This window comes from Trachemys scripta, chromosome 16, assembly GCF_013100865.1.
Source record: "Trachemys scripta elegans isolate TJP31775 chromosome 16, CAS_Tse_1.0, whole genome shotgun sequence".
NCBI lineage: Eukaryota > Metazoa > Chordata > Testudines > Emydidae > Trachemys > Trachemys scripta.
In genome coordinates, this window is record NC_048313.1 from 7,978,623 (window position 1) to 7,999,239 (window position 20,617).

The 20,617-nt window shown below is 57.7% G+C and overlaps 2 protein-coding genes across 2 annotated transcripts; both read right to left on the reverse strand.

Moving 5' to 3' along the window:
* Positions 1-1,028: 1,028 nt before the first annotated feature.
* Positions 1,029-9,447, reverse strand: LOC117888579 (cytochrome P450 2G1-like). Its single transcript, XM_034792114.1, has 9 exons — positions 8,548-9,447; positions 7,935-8,097; positions 7,520-7,669; positions 6,116-6,276; positions 5,522-5,698; positions 4,333-4,474; positions 3,373-3,560; positions 2,660-2,801; positions 1,029-1,946 (listed from the first exon to the last, which is right to left on the reverse strand). Exons 1-9 carry the CDS (start codon positions 8,725-8,727, stop codon positions 1,765-1,767), a joined length of 1,485 nt encoding a protein of 494 aa, XP_034648005.1. The 5' UTR covers positions 8,728-9,447; the 3' UTR covers positions 1,029-1,764.
* Positions 9,448-12,164: 2,717 nt separating this feature from the next.
* Positions 12,165-19,643, reverse strand: LOC117888570 (cytochrome P450 2G1-like). The gene is made up of 9 exons (XM_034792104.1): positions 19,371-19,643; positions 17,873-18,035; positions 17,236-17,385; positions 16,223-16,383; positions 15,821-15,997; positions 15,425-15,566; positions 14,634-14,821; positions 14,252-14,393; positions 12,165-13,598 (listed from the first exon to the last, which is right to left on the reverse strand). The coding sequence occupies exons 1-9, from the start codon at positions 19,641-19,643 to the stop codon at positions 13,417-13,419; spliced, it is 1,578 nt and encodes a 525-aa protein (XP_034647995.1). The 3' UTR covers positions 12,165-13,416.
* Between the last annotated feature and the right edge of the window lie 974 nt (positions 19,644-20,617).

Genomic DNA, 20,617 nt, shown 5'->3' on the forward strand with positions numbered 1-20,617 from the left:
TGGGAGTTGCTCCTGTTGCTCCAATCTAGGCTGGGATGCGGAAAGGTAAACCCTGCTGGGGTTTAAGAAAAGAGGATCATTTGTATCACAGCAGCTCCTAGAGCCAAGCTCGGGGTCCCCGTTGGGCCGGGGAGCGAGAACAGCTTTGGACCCGGCTTTGTTCGCACTATTGAATTAAGCCAAGTGTCTGAGCAGGAATCTCACGTTGTCTCAGGAACGGAAGGGGTCCTGCCGTGAAGAAACAATGAATAGCATCCAGAGCTGTCCTGTGCCTTGTCGGCCCCGGCTCTCATTGTGTCCTCAGCACAGGTCGGTTCACTTTCATCTGCTGGTTGTTCAGACCGCCGGGACCTGGGCGGGTAGGCAGGGCTAGCAGACCGACAACCTCTACCAGCCCCACAGCGGCCAGGTCTGAGCAGCGTGTTCTGCAGGGGAAGCATAGGCCTCGTCTCCAATCGAGTGACTCGGGGTGAAAACGCTTGTGCACTCACGGTGTAACCCATCCCTGTGCTCTCGGAGCCGGGAGCCTCCCGCCACCTTGTCTAGAAAAATGTTGTGAGTGTCTAAAGTAAACGCTCTTGGCATGCGAGGCAGTGTTGCAAACAGAACACAAGTCTCCTGGTTAATCATGCAGGGGGTTGTTTATTTAAATGAATTGCAAAATTAAGCTCCACAAAAGTCCCAGATAAAGAATAACCAAACCAGCCTGGGAGTCTGCCATGGACAGTCAGAGGCGATGGAAAGAAGCAATTGGACTTTCCTTTGCACCGGGGCGGGTCAAAAGTTGTACTGAAAACGATCCCTTTTTGAATTATTTTGGTAAACTTCTACTTAAAAAATACTATCGATTCCTTTGTCATTGTTGCCTTCTCGCTTCGAGTCCCTGCCCTCCCGTCATCGGACTTTTTTTTAGGTGAAGAAAAGGAGGAAAAAGATCAAGGACTGACAGAGAAGTGAATAGAAAGAAAGAAAGAAAGAAAGAAAGAAAGAAAGAAAGAAAGAAAGAAAAAGTGAAGAACGACTGGCAAAAAATATTGAAATGTCTCTAATAATTTTAGGGGGGGCAGAAATGGGTCTGTTTCCAACCTTGAGCAATTGAAATGGTTCCAAAATTTCCAGCAAAACTGTGTCCCCGTACTTTGGCCGGTTCCAGTCTACACTAGAGAAATTGCACTCCTGAGTGGCTAACACAAATCAAGCGAATATCCTGTGGATCTGAGTCTCCTTCTGCAGTCACACCTTACAGGATCTTGCTTTTAGGCCCACAGACCCTGCCTTCAAACCCCATGGAATAACCCACCCACGGGGCCATCACAGCCACGTCAGTTCAGCTCGCAAGGTGGCAGCTGGGAGACTCCAGCTGGACAAAAATGGCGAGCACGGTATCATCAAATCCGACTTCCCATCAGCCTGCCCCACCCAGGCGATTCTTCACGGCGTGGAGACTTTCCACTGCAATTGGGTGTCTCGTTCTGCGCGCTAGCTCAACCACAAGATATGGGCTGGATGCAGGAACCACTGGGGGAGCTTTTCTAGCTTTCATATCTAGGAATCTAGTCTCAGTGGAACCCTCTAAAGACCAGCCCCGTTTTTGCGCTATGAAGAAATGCCCTTTGAAGGCTGCTAAGCTGAATTGATCTGAGCTCCTGGCAGAGATCTGCCCATTACTGAAGGTGAACTAACGCAGGGTGCAGCGAGATTCCATCTAGCTCCTAAAAGGCTCAGCAACTGGTCACTATCCTCCCCTGCGGCCTCCCCCGTTCTTCAGCGAGGGACCAGGCACATCTCGTACGTGGGGGGCACGTTCCCGAACCCACTCACTTTCGGGCTGATGTCAATGTCCTTTGGGGACAGGAGGGGTTTCAGCGAGAAGCTCTGCAGGACGGTGGTGAAGTACAGGAAGAGCTCCATGCGGGCCATGGCCTCGCCCAGACACACCCGCTTCCCTGCAAAGACACAGACACGGGGGGACCGGATGGAATGGGACTTAGTGCTCTTCACCCTGGCATGCCAAGTCAGTGTCATTGCAAGGGGGAAACTGAGGCACGGAGCGGGGAAAGGGATTCACCCAAGGGCGGTGGCACAGCTGGAAATAGAACCCATGAATCCTGACTCCCAGCCCTACCCCCGCCGCTCTAACCACCAGCCCCCACTCCCCTCCCAGAGCCGGGGAGAGAACCCAGGAGTCCTGGCTCCCAGCCCCCTGCTCTCACCACTAGCCCCCACTCCCCTCCCAGAGCTGGGGAGAGAACCCAGGAGTCCTGGCTCCCAGCACCACCCTGCTCTCACCACTAGCCCCCACCTCCCTCCCAGAGCCGGGGAGAGAACCCAGGAGTCCAGGCTCCCAGCCCCCCCCTGCTCTAACCACTAGCCCCCATTCCCCTCCCAGAGCCGGGGGTAAAACCCAGCCGCCGTGGCTCCCAGAATCTAACCAGTAGATCTCACACCTTGATGACCCGGGAATAGAACCTGGGCCTCCTGAATGTTGTGGACTGGCCCTCACAGCTATTCATGGGCCGTGTTACTAGGTCAGACGATGGAACCGTAGCGTTGCTAGGGCTGGTCAGTGGGAGAGGGGCGGCTCCTCGGCCCAGCCCCGGGATGACTAGCTCCAGAGAGCAGCGGGCGAGCGTTAAAGGCCACGAGGCAGGTTCTGTACCTGAGGAGAACGGCACGAAGGCGTCGTTCTTCTTAAAGCGGCCATTCTCGTCCAGGAAATGCCCCGGGTTGAATTCTTCTGGGTGGCTGAAGTATTTCGCGTCCCGTAGGACAGAGCCCAGTAAGGGGAACACGTTGGTGCCCTGGGGAAATGGAGACGAGAGAGGTAAAAATGAAATACACCTGTATCTCTTCCAACCTCAACCTCCACCCACCCATAGGAGATATCCCGAGAGTGCCCATGAGAGCCGCTAGTCTGGGGATCACGACGGGGCATATTATTTTATCTGAGTAAACGAGACATAAAGACAGGCTGGGATTCCCCCGACCCTGGTGTCCTGAGTCTCTGTAATCACTGCAGTGGTGTTAGCGGTGGGATACATACCCACGCCTCCTTTGGTGAGACTGGAGGGTTCTGTAAAATCTTGACCCACGGCTGACAGTTGGGGCAGTCGGTCCCTTCCTCCGCGGGGCTGTTAAGTCTTGGTTTGGGCGGATCGTTTATTGCTTTGATGCTGTTCTTAGGGGAAGTTTGTGTCGCCAGAAAGGGGGACGGATGTTTGCACCCACTGTCACTTTCTAGTCCCTACGGTTCTGGGGCGGTTCAGACAACCAGGGCTCAGCCCCAAACCACCTTTCCCTTTGCAAAAGCAACCCCTAAATCCGGGAGGTTTTGCGATTTCAACCCTGCCCGTTTGCCCCCCGGCCCCGCACCTTTGGGAGGGTGTACCCCCGGAACTGGGTGTCCCGGATCACGGTGTGCGGCACCCCCATGGGCACGATATCCGTCACCCTCTGAATCTCGTGGATCACCGCATCCGTGTAGGGCATCTTCATCCGGTCCTCGCAGGCGGGGATGCGGTTGCGGCCGATGACATGGTCGATTTCCTGGTGCACCTTTTCTGTGGAGAGGCGGGCAGAGCTCTGCGGGAACCGCGTGGGCACCACAGCCCCCAGGCCATGCGGGAGAGCGGCAGGGCCTCACGGCACGAAAGCCCCACCAATCCCGACGGGGCTGACCTGCGGAACGGCCTGCTGCCACGGGGGACTTCTACTGGCGCTGGGCACTGAAGCAATTAATAGTTTAGAGAAAGAGCCGGGCACAGGGGACGGAGCGGTCGCCAGTTGCCACCAGCGAGATTTCTGGAGCAGCCCAGGGCAGCAGTTGCAGATTTTGGTGGGACTAACAGGGTGCGGGTCAGGGGGGTGTATTTGGGGCAGCGGCAGCTGACCTTGGCTGACGGAGCCCCTGACCTGCAGGTTTATCGGCCATGTCCACGGGTCGGGCGCTAGCAGTCCCTGGAATCCCACTGCAAAGGGCTGGAACGTGTGTGTGCGAGTTTGCGTGTGACCCACACTAACCCGTCGAGCGGCCGGTCCTTTAGCAGAGGCAGTTTTTAGAGAGAGAGAGTTCTACGCAGAGAGAACTCACCAAGGGCCTCATTAGATGCACATTAGTGGGTCTGAACGCCACTGCCCTCTGCAGGGTGGGAATGAACTGCCTATGTGCCATAGCCCCTACACTGCAGTTAATGGAGATTCTCCTTATCAAGTGATAGGGGCCTGGGCAGAAGGATCTGGGTTTCATCCCTGCAGCCGATCACAAAAGCTCCAGGTAGCTCATGGAAACTCGCATCCCACTCACTAAACGATCCAGCCTTTTCCTTCCTTTACCTTCGACTTCCGGGTGCTTCATGAGGAAGAGGAAGCCGTAGCGCAGGGTCGAGCTGACGGTCTCCGTGCCGGCGAAGAACAAGTTGAGCGTGGTGAGCACCAAGTTCTTGGTGTTGAATTCACTGTTGGGGTTTTTCTTTTCCTGGGGGCGACGGACACAGGAAAGGGCGGTGGATCACATCCCTGGATACAGGAGGGTGTCGCCGTGGGCACAACCTGCGCGCTGCCTCCTGACGTGAACCCCTTGGCAGCCCACCAGAGACGCGTCATGGCAAGGAGCAGGGGAGGGCCGGCAGGTCTGTGGAACGCTTACCGGGGGCCGGCAGAGAGCGGGCCAGGCGCATCGGGTCAGCACGGAGCCATAGCTCGCTCTTAGAGATCTCAGAGTGCCGTACGCCGGCGGTAAGCGTCATTAGCCTCATTTTACACATGGGGAAACTGAGGCACGGATTTACCATGGGAGAGCTAGGAATTGAACCTCGGTATCCCTGCTCTGCTGTTACGGTATCAGAGAAGCACCTCCGGCAGGGCCCCACTGCTCGCGAGAGAGTCTCCCTGCCCCTCAGGGCTCAGTCTGACTAGCCGGAGGAAAGAACAGGCGCCCCAGACGACAACTGGGTCTGCTGAGGCCCACGGAGAGGCAGGGACTCATGGTGGCTCAGCTGGGATTTGAACCCAGGTCTCCTGAGTCTCAGTCCGGGGCCATAACCACAAGCTCCCTGTGTTATTGGCAGTCTTTATTATTATCTGCTTTACTGCAGCACCAAGGAGCCCGAATCACGGAGCAGGCCCCCATTGTGCCAGGTGCTGTACGTTTTATTGCTATTAGATGGATTACGGTAGCACCGCGCCAGTCCCGGACCAGGACATTATGGTGTCAGGTGCTGTACGTCATTATTGCTATTAGGTGGATTACGGTAGCACCGCGCCAGTCCCAGACCAGGACGTCATGGTGTCAGGTGCTGTACGTTTTATTGCTATTAGGTGGATTACGGTAGCACCGCCCCAGTCCCAGACCAGGATGTCATGGTGTCAGGTGCTGTACATTTTATTGCTATTAGGTGGATTACGGTAGCACCGCGCCAGTTCCAGACAGGTTGCCAGGTGCCGTACAAACACAGACCAAAGAGAAAGCCCCTGCCCCAATTGCTCCCAAGCCGGAAGGTTTGCAAGCCCCCCCAGCCGGTACCTTTTCCATCTGGATGAGGAAGCAGTCAATGAAATCCCGTGGGGCGTTGGGGTCGAGCGAGGCCTGGTTGATCTTCACCCGCTCGGCGATGAAGGTCTTGAGGTCCTCGATGAGGTGGTAGATGCGGTGGTGGCGCCCGGGCAGGTACTGCATGACGCAGGAGTACATGTCGTAGAGCTGCACGGGGGTAGAAGCCGGGTTCGCCGATTGCCCACAGAGCCAGCTGGGGAGGGGGCAAGTAACCAGCCCCACCCAGACCAGCTCCTGCCTCGCCTCAACTTCCCAACACAGATCATGTCTGCAGCCAGGCCTCCCGCCCTGGCCAGGCTCGTCCCCGGACAGGGCCAGCTGCTCCCACGCCTTTGGGACCTTTAAAGGGACAGCGCATCCTCTGCGGCTTTCTGACAGCTGTGTTGTAGCTTCAGGGATCTGACGTGCGCATTGTCTGACGTTCTGTATGACCGAGACCAAACCACCTCCCCACAGAGCCCGTGATTTCTGTGTTAGCCAGACAGCAGCTTTTCGAAAGACCGCCAGCCGAGCCGTAATGAATCCACCCCCTCCGTAGGGTGGGAATCCTTTGCCCGGCGGTACCTGGGCCCAGGGAGTGCTCATCTCTACGAAGCTTTCATTGATCATGCGCAGCAGGGACAGAAACGTCTTGTCCTCGTAGTCGAAGCGGCTCCCGAAGACGACGGCGCTGATGACGTTGGAGACCGTGCGGCTCAGGAAGAAGATCGGGTCAAAGGGCGAACCTGTCACGGACAAAAGAGGACGCGGCGGACATTCCCCCTCCGCGGTCTTCTACTGCGATTGACCCGCCCACTTGCTGTGACCCCGCCCCTTCTTGGGGTGGCGGCAGCAAGGTCTAGAGTGGCAACTCACACCTCTTGGAGCAATCGTTTCAGGCTCTCTGCAAACTCAGGCAGAAATCACAGCATTGTTTATAGCTGGGTCACCTTTTCAAGCCTCTAGAAACTTCCTTATTATATATATATATGTTCACACACTGAGATTCTGATTCCGCGGGACACCCGGTGCTGGGGGCGTGGGATGCCCCTTAAATTCTAGCAAAAGCATTATGCCAATTGATTAGCGAGTCTTCCGATCCGCCTAGAAACTGAGGCACAAAGCAGGGCCGGGAGCGACACAGAAATGGGGGGCAGAGGCGGGAGTAGAAGCCTTTTATTCCAGGCTCCCAGACCCATGTTCAGGCCACTAGGCAACACTGCCCCTCGGCTACCTAGCGCTACAGCCCAGCTGCAAAGGAGTGAGTCTGTCTGCTCTCCGGAGATAACTCGTTTGCTCGTTGATCGTGGGGCCTAGCACGGGGCGGGGGGTCTCGTGGGACAGGCGCGGGCTGGGGGAATGAGGTAGTGTTGGGCTCCCCTCCTATTTCATATAATCGAAAGGTATTTATATGGGCCCCCATCTTCTCCTAGTGTCTGATCACCTCACCCGCTTCCATCTGCAATGGGCACAACCCCACCCGCCCCAAAGCAGGGCTCTGTATCTGCAGAAGCTGGGTCAATAAAAGATGGCCCCTCCCCCACCTTGTCTCCTTAACGTCTTCTCCTCACCCCCGCCCCCCAAGACAAGGTATTGCTATCACGCCCATTTTACAGCGGGGGAAACTGAGGCACAGCGCCTCCTCCAAGGTCACCTGGGAAGGCTGTGGCAGAGGCAGGAACTGCACCTGGGCTGCTCCCAGCTCAGGCTCCCGCCCTCACCACCGGGCCACGCTCCCTCTGCCACTCCCGTGTGACCGGATGAGTCCCTTCCGCTCGCTCGGTGCCTCGGTTTCCCCTTCTGTAAACTGGGGAGAATCGTCCTGCCCAGGGAGGGTGAGGACCTGGGAGGTGCTCGGTTGCCATGGTGACATCGGCCCTATAAATACCTAGACCAGGAGAAAGGGTGGCTGATAAGGCTGCTGTAAAGCCGCTCCCCGGCCCTGGCCTTGGGCGATACGGGGGGAGGGGGGGGCGCAAACGCACAGACCTCTGGTTTTCCTGAACTCCTCCAGCAGGTACTGGGCCTCCTCCTGGATCCGCTCCTCGATGGATCGCTTCCCCATGCCGAAGTTCCTCAGCGTGGTGAGGGAGAACCGGCGCAGCTGCCGCCACCGCTCCCCGTTGGCCAAAGCCACCCCTGGGAACGGCGGGAGAGAGCCGCGGGAGTCAGCCCTGGGAACGCCCCCGCCGAGCCCCCCATCCCACGGCACTGTGCCCCCTCGCGCCCCCGTGGGGCCAGCCCTGCCTGCCGGGGAGAGCGCCCCCTACTGATTCACCCACCCAGCTCCCTGCAGTGCGTGTAATGTCTCCCATCCGACCGCTGAGCCCCGTAGCAGCAGCCCCCCGCTAAGAGGAGACACTGCCCCCGGGGCACACGTGCTGAGCCCGGCTCCGCCGCTCACCGAAGCCCTTGAAGTTCCGGTCGATGGACGCCAGCTCCCCTCTGCCACTGAACTCCTCCGCGTGGTCCACCAGGGCTTCCTTCACCGCCTCGTGCCCGCACAGCACCACCACCCGCCGCGGGCCCAGGTGCACCGTGAACACCGGGCCGTACTTCTCCCGCAGCTGCAACAGAAATCAGAGCCGAGAGGCCGTGAGAGCACGTGGCACTGCTGGCGCATGGACTGGGGCACTCTCCGGGCGGCGCCGGCACGGGGCCAGATCCTGAGCCGGCGTAACCGACGCGCTCCCCTGGAGTCAGGAGAGCGAGGCTGGTTCATTGCATTCAGTGCCCCCGTTTAGACCAGATCCCCACGGGACCCTGATCCTTGAGCGGCCCCATACACCCCAAACCCCGCCGTGCGAGACCCCTCCACTGCGACGTGCTGGGGGGCGTGTGCAGCCACTTGGCACGGCCGGTCCCGGAGGCTGCAGGAGAACCCAGAAATAGAGGGGAGGGGACTGGCTAGGTTAGCGGGTGTCCCTTTGCCTATCCCCCGCGGTGACCGAGATCAGCCGCACTCCCCATCCCGGCCGCCAGAGCCCTACGCCGAGGCTCCCTGGGGCGCGACTTACCGCCATGAACGACTTGAAAGTCTCGTCCGTCTTCAGCTGCAGCAAGTTGCCGAGGAAGGGCAGAGGGGTCGGCCCCGGGGGCAGCTTCCCTCCCTGGTGCATTTTCTTCCACACCGACAGGAGAAGCAGGCAGGAGAGGCAGAGAGCCAGGAATATGGTCACAGCTCCCCCGAGCTCCATGGCGGGCGCAGGCGGTGAATGGCCACGAGCCAGTGCCAGCTCGGCTGTTATATGCAGGCTGCTCGGTAAGGGGAGACGGTGCCGTTCTTGGCATCCTGAAACTCTACCAGGCAAACAGGGTTTGGTTTCAGAAGTGCCAGGGCACTAATCCGCTTGGGAGATTCCAGGCGGTCACGGGTGGAGGGTGTTAGGCTCCCGTGAGAATCTCTCTTGTGCTTTTCACATGCTCGGCTGCAATGCACCGGGCAGAGTATCAGAAGGACAGCAGGGGCTGTGTTTGTACAGCACCAAGCACGGGGGGGGGGACAGGGTGGCCTAGTGGCCAGCCCACGGACTGCTCTGGGGTCTGTTCTGGGCTTTGCGGCCTGGCATTTTCCAGCCACTTAGCCCTGGCTTTTGCCCGGCTGTGAATGACTCCAGGCCCAGTGGCGTTACGCCAAACGACACCTGCTGAGGATCTGGCCCGGGACGGGCTGAATACGTTGGCCCAACCGAAAGCTGTAGTGCAAATAATCGGACTCTCACAGCATCTTTATTTACTTCTCTATTAGCTTCCGCCTTGTAAGTCCCACGTCAGCCCTCAGCCCGGGTCCCGCCTGGCCCCGTTTTCCCAGGATCGTCCCTTTTCGGAGGTAGCCGTCATAGAATCCTAGAATCTGAGGGTTGGAAGGGTCCTCAGGAGGTCATCTAGTCCAACCCCCTGCTCAAAGCAGGACCAACCCCAACTAAATCATCCCAGCCAGGGCTTTGTCAAGCCGGGCCTTAAAAAACTCCAAGGAAGGAGATTCCACCACCTCCCTAGGGAACCCATTCCAGTGCTTCACCACCCTGCTAGTGAAATAGTGTTTCCTAATATCCAACCTAGACCTCCCCCACTGCAACTTGAGACCATTACTCCTTGTTCTGTCATCTGCCACCACTGAGAACAGCCGAGCTCCATCCTCTTTGGAACCCCCCTTCAGGTAGTTGAAAGCAGCTATCAAATCCCCCCTCACTCTTCTCTTCTGCAGACTAAACAATCCCAGTTCCCTCAGCCTCTCCTCATAAGTCATGTGCTCCAGCCCCCTAATCATTTTTGTTGCCCTCCGCTGGACTCTTTCCAATATTTCCACATCCTTCTTGTAGTGTGGGGCCCAGAACTGGACGCAATACTCCAGATGAGGCCTCGCCAATGCCGAACAGAGGGGAACGATCACGTCCTGGGGAAGTTGTCCAGGTGCCCAGCGGAGGGCTCAGGATCAGCCTGGATGCCCGGGGGTTTTGTACCTTGGAGGTGGCGGCCCGGAGGCCCAGCACAAGGCCAGAAAGCCGAGCACGTGTTGGTCTCTGGGCTGCAGCAGGAACAAGGTGGCAGGTAGGCCAGGCGCTGGCCTCTGCCCAGGGTGTGAATTTCCCCCCGTGGGATTATGTAATAGGGGATCGAGTTCAGGACTTGCATAACTATGAATGTGCCAGTTCTCTCCTCGCCCTTGCGGTGAGCTCCCCTTTTAACCCCTGGCTGTTTACCCATTAAACACTCCCTGCCGATGTGGGAACCACCGTGAACCGAACCGGGTGCCGGCTGCCAAGAGCTTGGCTGGACCTGCCCGGGGAGCCGGTTTGCAGACCAGCCGAACGATGCCTGGGCTGCTGACATCCCCCCTCCCGCCGTGTTTCCATTCCCCTCCCGAGTGTGGGGCAGCACCGGAGGAGGTTGGCAAGATCTCGTAAAAGCGTTCTTCCGAAACACTCCCGCATTCTTCGCATGGCTGCGCCCGGTCCCGCACTTGGGAGGATTCAATAATAACCAGCGTAGCCCCACAGGGAGACAGCGAGAGACCTTGGCAGTGCTAGGACTTACCAACCCTTTGGGAAGGGTGTTATTGTCCCACAAGAAATATTATCCCAGCTGAGATCAGGGCCCCGTTGGGCCAGGCACTGCCCAGACCCCGGCCAAGATCAGGGCCCCATCGCGCTGGGCGCTGCCCAGACCCCAACTGAAATCAGGGCCCCGTCATGCCAGGCACTGCCCAGACCCCGACTGAGATCAGGGCCCCGTCATGCCAGGCACTGCCCAGACCCCGACTGAGATCAGGGCCCCGTCGTGCCAGGCACTGCCCAGACCCCAACTGAAATCAGGGCCCCGTCGTGCCAGGCACTGCCCAGACCCCGGCTGAGATCAGGGCCCCGTCGCGCCGGACGCTGCCCAGACTCCAGTCAAGATCAGGGCCCTGTCGCGCCGGGCGCCGCCCAGACCCCAACCGAGATCGGGGGAGAGGCGGTTAGGGGACAAGGAGCAGGGCGGGTTTAATGGGTCAGGGGTTCTGAAGGGGGCAGTCAGGGGGCGTGAAGTGGGAGGGGGTGGATAGGGGGCGGGGCCCAGGCTGTTTGGGGAGGCACAGCCTTCCCTACCCAGCCCTCCATATAGTTTTGCAACCCCAATGTGGCCCTCGGGCCAAAAAGTGTGCGCCCTCCCTGCTCTAAACACACGAGACGGAATCATTGTCCTGATTTTACAGGTGGGGGTCCTGGGGCCCGGAAAGATGAACTAACTCTCCCAAGGTCACCCAGGGAGTGCGTGGCAGAGACCAGGAATTGCTTGTCCCAGCCCAGCACCTTAACCCCCCCTCTTCAAGACAGCAGGGGAAAGGGATTTGTTCACGCCCATGCAGTGGGTTAGTGGCAGAGCCTGGGAAACCTGCCACTCCGCGGGATCCCGTTCTGTGGAGCAGCCACGCTGCCGGGAGGCTTGGTTGGCTCTTTAAGTCTGCTTCCCACCCAGCCTTCTAGAGAGGCTGGAAAATCCACCGGCCGGATCCCACCGTGGCCCCGGACTGCGATGGAGGAAGGCAGGGCCCCGGTGCATAACACTCTCGAAACTGCTGTTTACCTAGCACAGGGCAGACAGGTTTGCCAGAGCCTCTGCCCAAGGCCAGCCACGCCCCTGGCCCCAGAACAGAAAAGTAAGAAACCCGAGAAAAGATAAAGAAAAGCCACTGAAGACTTGGATTCGCTCTGTGTAAACGAACCCAAGCCGGGTAAGGCGAAAAGACAAACACTGCAGGCGATTAAATAAACACCTATTGACAAAGGGACAAGTTTTGACGGTATTCGGGTGGTGCAGCGCTCCTAAATCCCTTTTGAAAACGAGAATCAGAGTCCTGGAGTTAGATGTTGCCACGCCTAAAACCCTTTCAAAACCTGGGCCACGGGGTCTTGTTTGGTAGCTACTGACAATCTGAAAACACACACCAGCCAGACCCAGCGAGATGGCCGGGCGTGTATGGGGGGGAGAGAGAGATGCGGGGTATGGGGATGGACGGATAGATCGATGCACCCATCCATCCGTCCCCATACCTAGCTATCGACCGATTGATAGATGATAAACTGGGGTTGTGAAAAAGCAAGCGAGCTCACCTATCCATGAAGTGTTCTACAGAGCTTCTGTTGCAACCACCTCATGTTTGTATGGACTTTAATAAGCTCGATGCTGAACTAGTTACCAGCAGCAGAGGGGAAAACCCCCAATGAATAGAAAACAAGGAGAAGAGGTTTTTACCCACGAAAGCTTAGGCCCAAATCAATCTGTTAGTCTTTAAGGTGCCACCCGACTCCTTGTTTTTGCAGATACAGACGAACACGGCTACCCCCCCGATAGAAAATAACGAAGCGTGAAATCAGCTTCCCTTCCCAGGGGGACGTCGGAAGAGTCACTGTCACAAGCCAGGACATTTTCAGGAGCACGTCCAGTAACAGCTGAGAGCCTCATGGCGGGAACGTCTCATTGAGTCCAGCCAGGAGCGTCTGCCTCGGCAAGCGGAAACGGCGGTAAAATCTCCATCCGGGGGGCACACGCCGGGGCTTCCTGCTTTCCAGCCCCAGTGCAAAGCTCTACAGCGCTCTGATCCCTAAGCCGACCCGGGCTCCAGGAGCAGGTTAATGGGTTTGGGTGACATCAGCTGCTAATAATCCCCGGAGCTGTTCTGACAGCGAGGGGCACTCCAGTCCAAAGGTGTCCGGCCAGGCCCGCTTGAAAGGCGTCGGTGGAGACACGGCAGCGCCGGGCGGGGGTCTCCCGTTGGCGGATTTCAGCCCCCTCCCCGCGAGGTGACGCTGGGTGGAGGGAAGAATTCGTCCCTCCACCTGGCGCTGCTGCACCGGGGCGTAGGCTGGTTCACGACATCGCTCCCGCGTGTGGATTGCGCAGCCCCGTCTGTGTTCACACGAGCTCTCTGCTCCTGGGGCGGAAGGAGACCCTGGCCCTGGCTGTCGTTCTCACTCACGTAGCTCCAAGCAATGCAGTTACATCAGTGCCCCTGGAGATCCCCCCCCACACACACTGCACAAGGACCCTGATCCCACCGCGCTGCTCCCAGCCCCGGGTGCAGAGGGCAAATCCAGGACACAGCCAGAGAGCACTGCACTGTGGTTATTCTCTGCCCCCCAGGGCCCATAGGGGGCGGGGCGGGGGCAGGGCTGTTCTGTGTCCCCCCGGGCCCATAGCGTGAATTAGAGCAGCCCCGAGGCTGCTGTAACTGACTCCAGGGCCGCACAGAGTCTGTAATAGGTAACAGGAGTTTGAAACTACTTTAAACCAAGCGCAGGGACGGGGTAACCGAGAATCAGGCCTGATCTGTTGTTCGTGCTCCTGGCCCCTGTGGTTTCTCAGCCAGGCTGGGGTCCCTGCCTGGGCCTTGTCTCCTGTCTCTGTCAGCGAGGCACCACGCAGAGCTGGTAGAAGGGGGGGATTTTGGCAAAGCCACTCTCCAGCGGCTTGGTGTCGATGTCCTCCGGGGCCATCAGGGGTTTCAGCGTGAAGCTCTGCAGGATGGTGGTGAAGAAGAGGAAGAGCTCCATGCGGGCCAGCGCCTCGCCCAGGCAGATCCTCTTACCTACGAGCGACAAGAGGGAGGGGCGCCGGGGCGGGGAATGAGCCACACGCCTGCTGCATGGCTGCATCAGGTTGGGCAGGCGGGGAGAGGCCGGCTGACGCTGGGAGCAGCAGTGTGGATCGTCAGACCCCCCGTGCACATGCGAATGGGAGTCCTGGCGCTAGGAAGGAAAGGTGGGGGGGGGCGGGAGTCGAGCTCTGCAATCGTCGTTCTGATTCCACAGCGTCTGGTGCATGGAGAGAGAGAGAGTGTGTGTGCGGGGGTAGATAGATAGAGGGGGTGTACGGGGATAGATAGATAGATAGATAGATAGATAGATAGATAGAGGGGGTGTATGGGGATAGATAGATAGATAGATAGAGGGGGTGTGTGGGGATAGATAGAGCAGTATGGATTAGGGGTGCTGTGCAGTGCGTCTGGGGACAGACAGACAGACCGACAGACCGAGGAGTCCGGATTAGGGGCGCTGCCGAGCATCTGAGGACGGACGGACAGACCGACAGACCGAGGAGTCCGGATTAGGGGCGCTGCCGAGCGTCTGGGGACGGACGGACAGACCGACAGACCGAGGAGTCCGGATTAGGGGCGCTGCCGAGCGTCTGGGGACGGACGGACAGACCGACAGACCGAGGAGTCCGGATTAGGCAGCTCACCTGAGGAAAAGGGCACGAAGGCGTCGTTTTTCCGGAACCGCCCCGTCTCCTCCAGGAAGTTCTCGGGGTTGAAGCTTTCGGGGGTTTTGAACTTGCTGGGGTCACGCAAGACGGTGCTGAGCATGGGGTAGATCTCGGTGCCCTGGGAGCAGAGCGCCAGGCGGTCAGAACGAGACGAGCTGGGTGGGTGCCGTTTTCCCCCCCTCCCCCCCGGGCATGCCCACCTCTCTGCCCCGCACACTGGGATCACACGGGAACAGAGCCACTCAGCGGCAGGTCTCGGGTAACTGCCAATGGGCCCAGATCCCCAGATGGAGCCCATTTATACCCATTGAGAATCGGACCCGGACTCCCCCTGCGCCCCCACCCGCTCACCCCTCACCTGGGGGATGGTGTAGCCTCTGAACTGGGTGTCCCGGATCACGATGTGGGGCACGTCCATGGGGATCAGGTCGCTGACTCGCTGGACCTCGTGGATGACGGCGTCGGTGTAGGGCATCTGGCTCCGGTCCTCGATGGCCGGGACGCGGCTCTGGCCGATCACCCGGTCGATCTCCTCGTGCATCTTCCCTGCCAGCGACACCCACAGAGCTTACCCCCCGGCCCGGCGGATCCCGGGAGCCGCTCAGGAGTGGGGAGAGCGGGGACCTGTTGGCTAGGGTGAAATTCACTCCCAGCGCCTAGAGGGCAGAGCACCGGACTGGACACGGAAGACCCAGATTCTCTTTTCGGCTCTGCCGCCGACCTCAGGCCCCGTGCCTCAGTTTCCCCATAATGATACTGATCTCCATCTGCAAATCAATCTGACTCGGGTCAGCGAACACTCAGGACCTGGGTCCTTGGACCCTGCTGGGGGGCTGGGTCAGAGCCCCAGGCCCTCTGTAACTCAGGTCCAAGCCCTGTCATTGTGCAGTGCGGACGCAGCCCGTGTCAGGAGGTCTCCGTGGTGCAGTATGGACAGGTTAGCAGTGCTGGGAGACCCGGGTCAAGCAAACCCAGGCAGATGCTCAAAGACGGGCTTGGAAACGCCAAGCCCACAAGCCAAAGTCCCACAGATCTGGGCTTAGCGCTCAGTGGAGACATACCCTAAATACGGTGCATGGGCCTTTTGCAAATTTCACCCTGGTTTTGACCGTGGAATTCAGTGAATGTTTATGAACTTTCCTTAGTTACCTAGGACCTCTGGGTGTTTCATCAGGAGCAGGAACCCGTATCGCAGGGTGGAGCTGACGGTCTCCGTGCCGGCGAAGAACAAGTTGAGCGTGGTCAGCTCCAAGTTCTTGGTGTTAAATTCGCTCGAAGGGTTTTGCTTTTCCTTGGGGAAAATCAACATACGCTGAAATCTCAGCATGGGGATTTCCACAGCCACGGGAGAGCTGGTCTTAAAAGTACAGATTTGCAAAACGATTCCTGTCTGAACTCTGCAAAATCACTTTGATGCTATTTTGGGGTGCGGGGGGGATCCTGGTATTTGTTATGGGTGAAAATTGCATGACTCATGGGGCCCCTAGTGCTGTGTTTGCTCGAAGATCATCCGAGCCATTCACTCAGCTCCCAGAGCCCCCATACCTTTTCCATTTGGATCAGGAAGCAGTCGATAAAATCCCGGGGGGAATTGGCATCCAGCGTTGCTTGGTTCTGCTTCACTCTCCTCTCAATAAATTTCCTCATGTCTTCCAGTATGTAGTAGATTTTCATGTGAGGGCCAGGGAAGTATTTGAGAAAATCCGCATACATGTCGTAGAACTGGAAAGAGAAGGGACACACAGAGAACGGCTTTTGGTGCATCCCCGGAGCCAGACTGTCAGTCACGCCGGTGTGAATCTGGAGTCACGCCGGTGTGAATCTTGAGTCCCTTCACTGAAGTCTATAGAATCACTCTGGTTTTGCTCTGGTGGCGCAGAACACAGTTATCTGCAGTAACCCACATGCAGTGAAAATACCGACCGTTTCATTTCGAGCAGGACATACCTGTGACCACGGGGTGCTGATCTCTCTAAAGCTTTCGTTCATCATCTGCAGCAAGGACAGGAACTCTTTGTCTTCGTAGTCGAAGCGGTCGCCAAAGACGATGGAGCAGATGACGTTGGAGACGGCCCGGCTCAGGAAGAAGGTCGGGTCAAAAGGTTCCGCTGGCGTAGGGGGGGAGAGAAGGGAAGAGGGGTCGTGCGGTCATTGGGGGATGAGGAGCCGCCAACATGCAGGGAGTTTAGGAGCGGACTTGGATGCTTCATAACAGTTCAAACAGGAATCGTTCCGGGGACTTCTCGGGCCGGTGTTGTGCCCGAGGTCAGACTAGATCTTTGGAGCGGTTCCGCCTCCCCTTGGAATCTGTGACTCCACACAGAGACGCCAGGGGAGGTACAGAGGTGTCCTGTCCTGTATGCTATGCTACACAACCTTTCAATCCAGATCTGTCTGCCCGAGTCGTTCCAGCCCGACATTGCTACGATGCCGTGGGGTGAGCGATCGAGTCCCGCCCCCCCGCGCCGACTAACCCTAGCCCAGCCCTGACAGGGGGTTGTCCCACCTGTTCTTAAAAACCTGCGTGGCGGGGATCCCACAACCTCCTTCGCTCCCCTGCGAGTGAGAAAGTTTTCCCCAATATCTAACCTAGATCTCCCTGGCTGCAGATTAAGCCCATGACGTCTTCTCCGACCTTCAGTGGACATGGAGAGCAGCTGATCCCCATCCTCTTTGTAACAGCCCTGAACAGATTTGAAGACTGTTCTTGGGTCCCCGCCTCCCCCACACCCCTCTGTCGTCTTTTCTCAAGACTAAACATGCCCTGTGGTTGGTTTTTTTAACATCCCTCTGCACATGGAGGAAACTCAAAGTGGGCGACGTTCATCCCTGCGCGGAGAGGCAGCCAGCAGCCCCGCCACCGGGTAAATCCTCACACCAGCGCTCGAGCGGGACTTGGGTGGTGCCCGGGCTGGAGCCGATCCCCGGGGGGTAGGGGGAGCGCCTCTTCGCTGAGTCACCTTTTGTATTTCGAAAGGATTCCAGCAGGAACTGGGCCTCCTCCTGGATCCGCTCCTCGATGCTTTTCTTCCCCATGCCGAAGTTCCGCAGGACGGTGAGGGAGAACCGGCGCAGCTGGCGCCACCGCTCCCCGTTGGCAAAAACCACCCCTGGGGGAGACGAAGGGTTTCAGCCCAGGAAGGAGAACGGCGGTTGAAAGGAGCGAGGGGCTGTGGCTCAGGGAAGGTCCCAGCTCTGGTCCAGTGGCGCAAAATGCACCAACCCTGCTCTTCTGGGGGGTTCAATCGGGCTGGGGGGGCGGTTGCATTGGCTGGTTGGTGCAAAGCTTGCGGTGAATCTGGACACACAATGGCGTGATAGGACCATGCGTGTTTAAAAGGGCACCGCCTCCTCCCCCACCCCCGTGAAACATGCAAAGCTTCACACTCGGGGAGCAGGAACACTTTAGCATGGGGGGGTCTTTGTTCTCCTGATCCCCCGAGCAGTCCTACAGCCTGTCAGCTTGGGATCACCTCAGCAAACGCTGGAAGTGGGCCAGATCCGGAGCTGGCATCATTCCACTGTCTGGATTTGGACCAGCTGGGGATCTGGCCCTTTAAGTCTGGGGAGGTTTATGGCACCTCGCCTGCTCCTCACCAAAGCCGTGAAAGTTCTTCTCGACAGTCGGTATGTGGGCTCTCCCGCTAAACTCCTCGGCCTGGTCCACAAGCGCTTCCTTCACTGCCTCATGCCCGCACAGCACCACGATGGGCTTGGACCCGAAATAGACGGTGAACACCGGGCCGTACTTCTCACTCAGCTGTATGGGAAAGGTGATCAGAGGGGGGTAGGAAATGGGAACCGGTTCCAAGGAAAATGGCGACTTTTTGTCAAAAAAATGAAAAACAACCTTTTTTGGTTTGGGCAACCAAAAATTCCACCCCCCCCCCCCCTCCACCCCCCAAAAAATATCCTGCCAAAACCAGAAACAATTTAGGCTGAAAACAGAAACATTTTTGGCTTCAAATGGGATTTTTTTTTGGCTGAAACCTGAAAAAAGTTTGCCCTGAAAACTGCCAAAAATGGAAAAATTCTTGGCTTAAAATTGACAAACTAAAAAAATTTATATATTTTGGGCCAAAACCTTCTGGAAACCAAAACATTTTTAATTTTCAGCTGAAATTATTTGTTTTCCTGACCCTCCCCCACTCCCCCGGCAATGTTCACACAAAGCCAACTTTTCCACAAACAATTATATGTGGTTGAAAACTCAACTTCCTATTGGAAAATCTTGCCACGAAAATCTTTTTATTCCCCACCCCGTGATTATCCTTTATGATCTGTATTGCAGTGACACCTAAGACCCCGTCTCCTGGACCAGGATCCCACCGCGCCAGGCGCTGTACAAACACAGACAGTGCTATTCTTAGCAGTGAAAGGAGACGTCCATCGGCACCGGCTGTGTGATTGATTTCGTGGCTGCTGAAGCCTCAGAAACACAAACTGAGTTGTCGAGCGGGTAACACGGCAACTGATCAGCAGAGATCTACAGTCATCCCCGGACAGGTGCTCTTTGAGAAATGGAGTCGTGGAGACGAGCATGTGGGGCCGAGATACAACTGATCTGAATACAGAGTGTATTCACAGCCAAGAGACAGACAGAGACAGGCATAGCTGTGGGGATTTAGATAGAAAGACACAGAGAGAGCGCCTGGTATCTATGGTGGCTGGTATGTAACTAGACAGAGAGAGGGCTAGGGGAGTGATTGGCTAGTTAACTAGCTAGAGGGGTGAGCCTGGGGATAGCTACATAGATAGACAGACAGACAGACAGACGGGGTGTATGGGATTAGATAGATAGATAGACATGGGGATGGACAGAGTTAGATGGCAGGGTGTCTGGGGATGGGTAGACGCAGAGTGGGGTGTCTGGGGATGTGTAGATGCAGAGATGGGGTGTCTGGGGATGTGGGGGTGGGTAGACTGCAGAGATGGGGTGTCTGGGGATGGGTAAAGAGAGAGATGGGGTGTAGACAGGTATATATAGGGATAGACAGACAGACTTTCAAATGAAACGGCCTCTCCGAGAGCTGGCTCCTGACCCATTCTCCGGTCAGTCGCCGCCGGTCGCTTGCAGCGGCTCTCGGTGACTCACCTTCTCCAGTGATTTTAGGGTTTCTCCCACCTTCATCTGCAGGAAGTTCCCGATCAGCGGGAGGGGAGTGGGCCCGGGGGGCAGGTTCCTGTAGCGCGACTGCTTTCTCCAGGCGGAGATGACGAGGAGGCAGGACACGTAGATGCCCAGGAAGATGGTGATGGCTCCAGCCAGCTCCATGGTGTGTGGAGTCACTTCCCCGGTGCGGTTAGCCAGCCTGGACTGCCCTCGTATATATTTACTCCAAGTCAGGTTTGGCCCTGCCTCCTGCATTGCATAACGGCCCCGGGCAAACACTTCTCTAATCCATCAGTCACATGCCCACTAATTATCTTCTTGTTTGTCAACATTGTGAAAGCCTCTGGTGCCGGGGAGGTGCGCGTGGACAGATCTCCCCAGCCGATACATGCTTCACCGTAACCCACCAGCGGCTTCTTCCTTCCAGTCGGCAAACAACGCTTGCTTTGAACTTGGCATCTCTTGTTCCGCCCCCCTGGAAAGCGAGGCGAGGAGGGTGCAGGGGCCGGCGCTCGGAGCTGGGGGGGTCTGAAGTATGCCAGGGCGTTCGCTCAGGCCAGCGAGCAGGATGTGCTGTGCCCCGTCCTCCGCTCGCTGCAAACTCACAAAAGTCCAACTCCGCCGGGTACACAGAACTGTCCGATAACGGCCGGGGAAAGCTGAGCACAGCAAGGCCGGTGCCAAGTGGGACGCCCAGGGTAAAAGTGCAGCATGAGGGGCAGTCACGGGTTGCTGTGGCCAGGGCCAAGAGCTGGCAGAACTGGGACAAAAGCCGCTGAAATCTCTCAGGATTCGTTAGTGTGAGTGGGATGAAGCTGCTCCCTTCCCGGACACGGGGTATCCGCAGGTGGCTCGCCGGGGCAGCGTGGACGATCGGGGAGCTGGGGGGTTCATTTAGACTCAGGCACTGTCCAATAACAAGAAGCGGGGTTGCTATCCGGAGATCTCAGCTGGGTTAGTACCAGGGCCCGCACCCCGGGCAAAACCTCGAAACCTTCGATTAAATATACACGGCGGGGCCGGGGCGGGGTTAGAGCCTGGGAATGGCAGGTAGCGACTGAGACTTTTGTTCTAACACCGTCCGGAGTTCCCTCCCCGTGCCGCTGGCGAGAGGGAAAGGGACCCGTTCGGGGGCGACGGGACATCAGCGTCCCACCTTGCACTGAGCTCACACGCTCGGGTCACGGCTCCAGAGCTCGTCCCGCCCACCAGCAGAAGCCGGTCCAATA

Excerpts from the sequence above, each read along its gene's own strand:
- LOC117888579 (XM_034792114.1), bottom strand. The coding sequence starts at position 8,727 with ATGGAGCTCGGGGGAGCTGTGACCATATTCCTGGCTCTCTGCCTCTCC. Across the intron at positions 3,561-4,332 it reads GAAGCACCCGGAAGTCGAAG|AAAAGGTGCACCAGGAAATC; the intron begins GTAAAGGAAGGA and ends GCCTCTCCACAG. Across the intron at positions 2,802-3,372 it reads GGGGGTACACCCTCCCAAAG|GGCACCAACGTGTTCCCCTT; the intron begins GTGCGGGGCCGG and ends CCATTTCCCCAG.
- LOC117888570 (XM_034792104.1), bottom strand. The coding sequence starts at position 19,643 with ATGCAGGAGGCAGGGCCAAACCTGACTTGGAGTAAATATATACGAGGG. Across the intron at positions 17,386-17,872 it reads GAAGAACTTTCACGGCTTTG|GGGTGGTTTTTGCCAACGGG; the intron begins GTGAGGAGCAGG and ends CGTCTCCCCCAG. Across the intron at positions 14,394-14,633 it reads GAGGCTACACCATCCCCCAG|GGCACCGAGATCTACCCCAT; the intron begins GTGAGGGGTGAG and ends CTCTGCTCCCAG.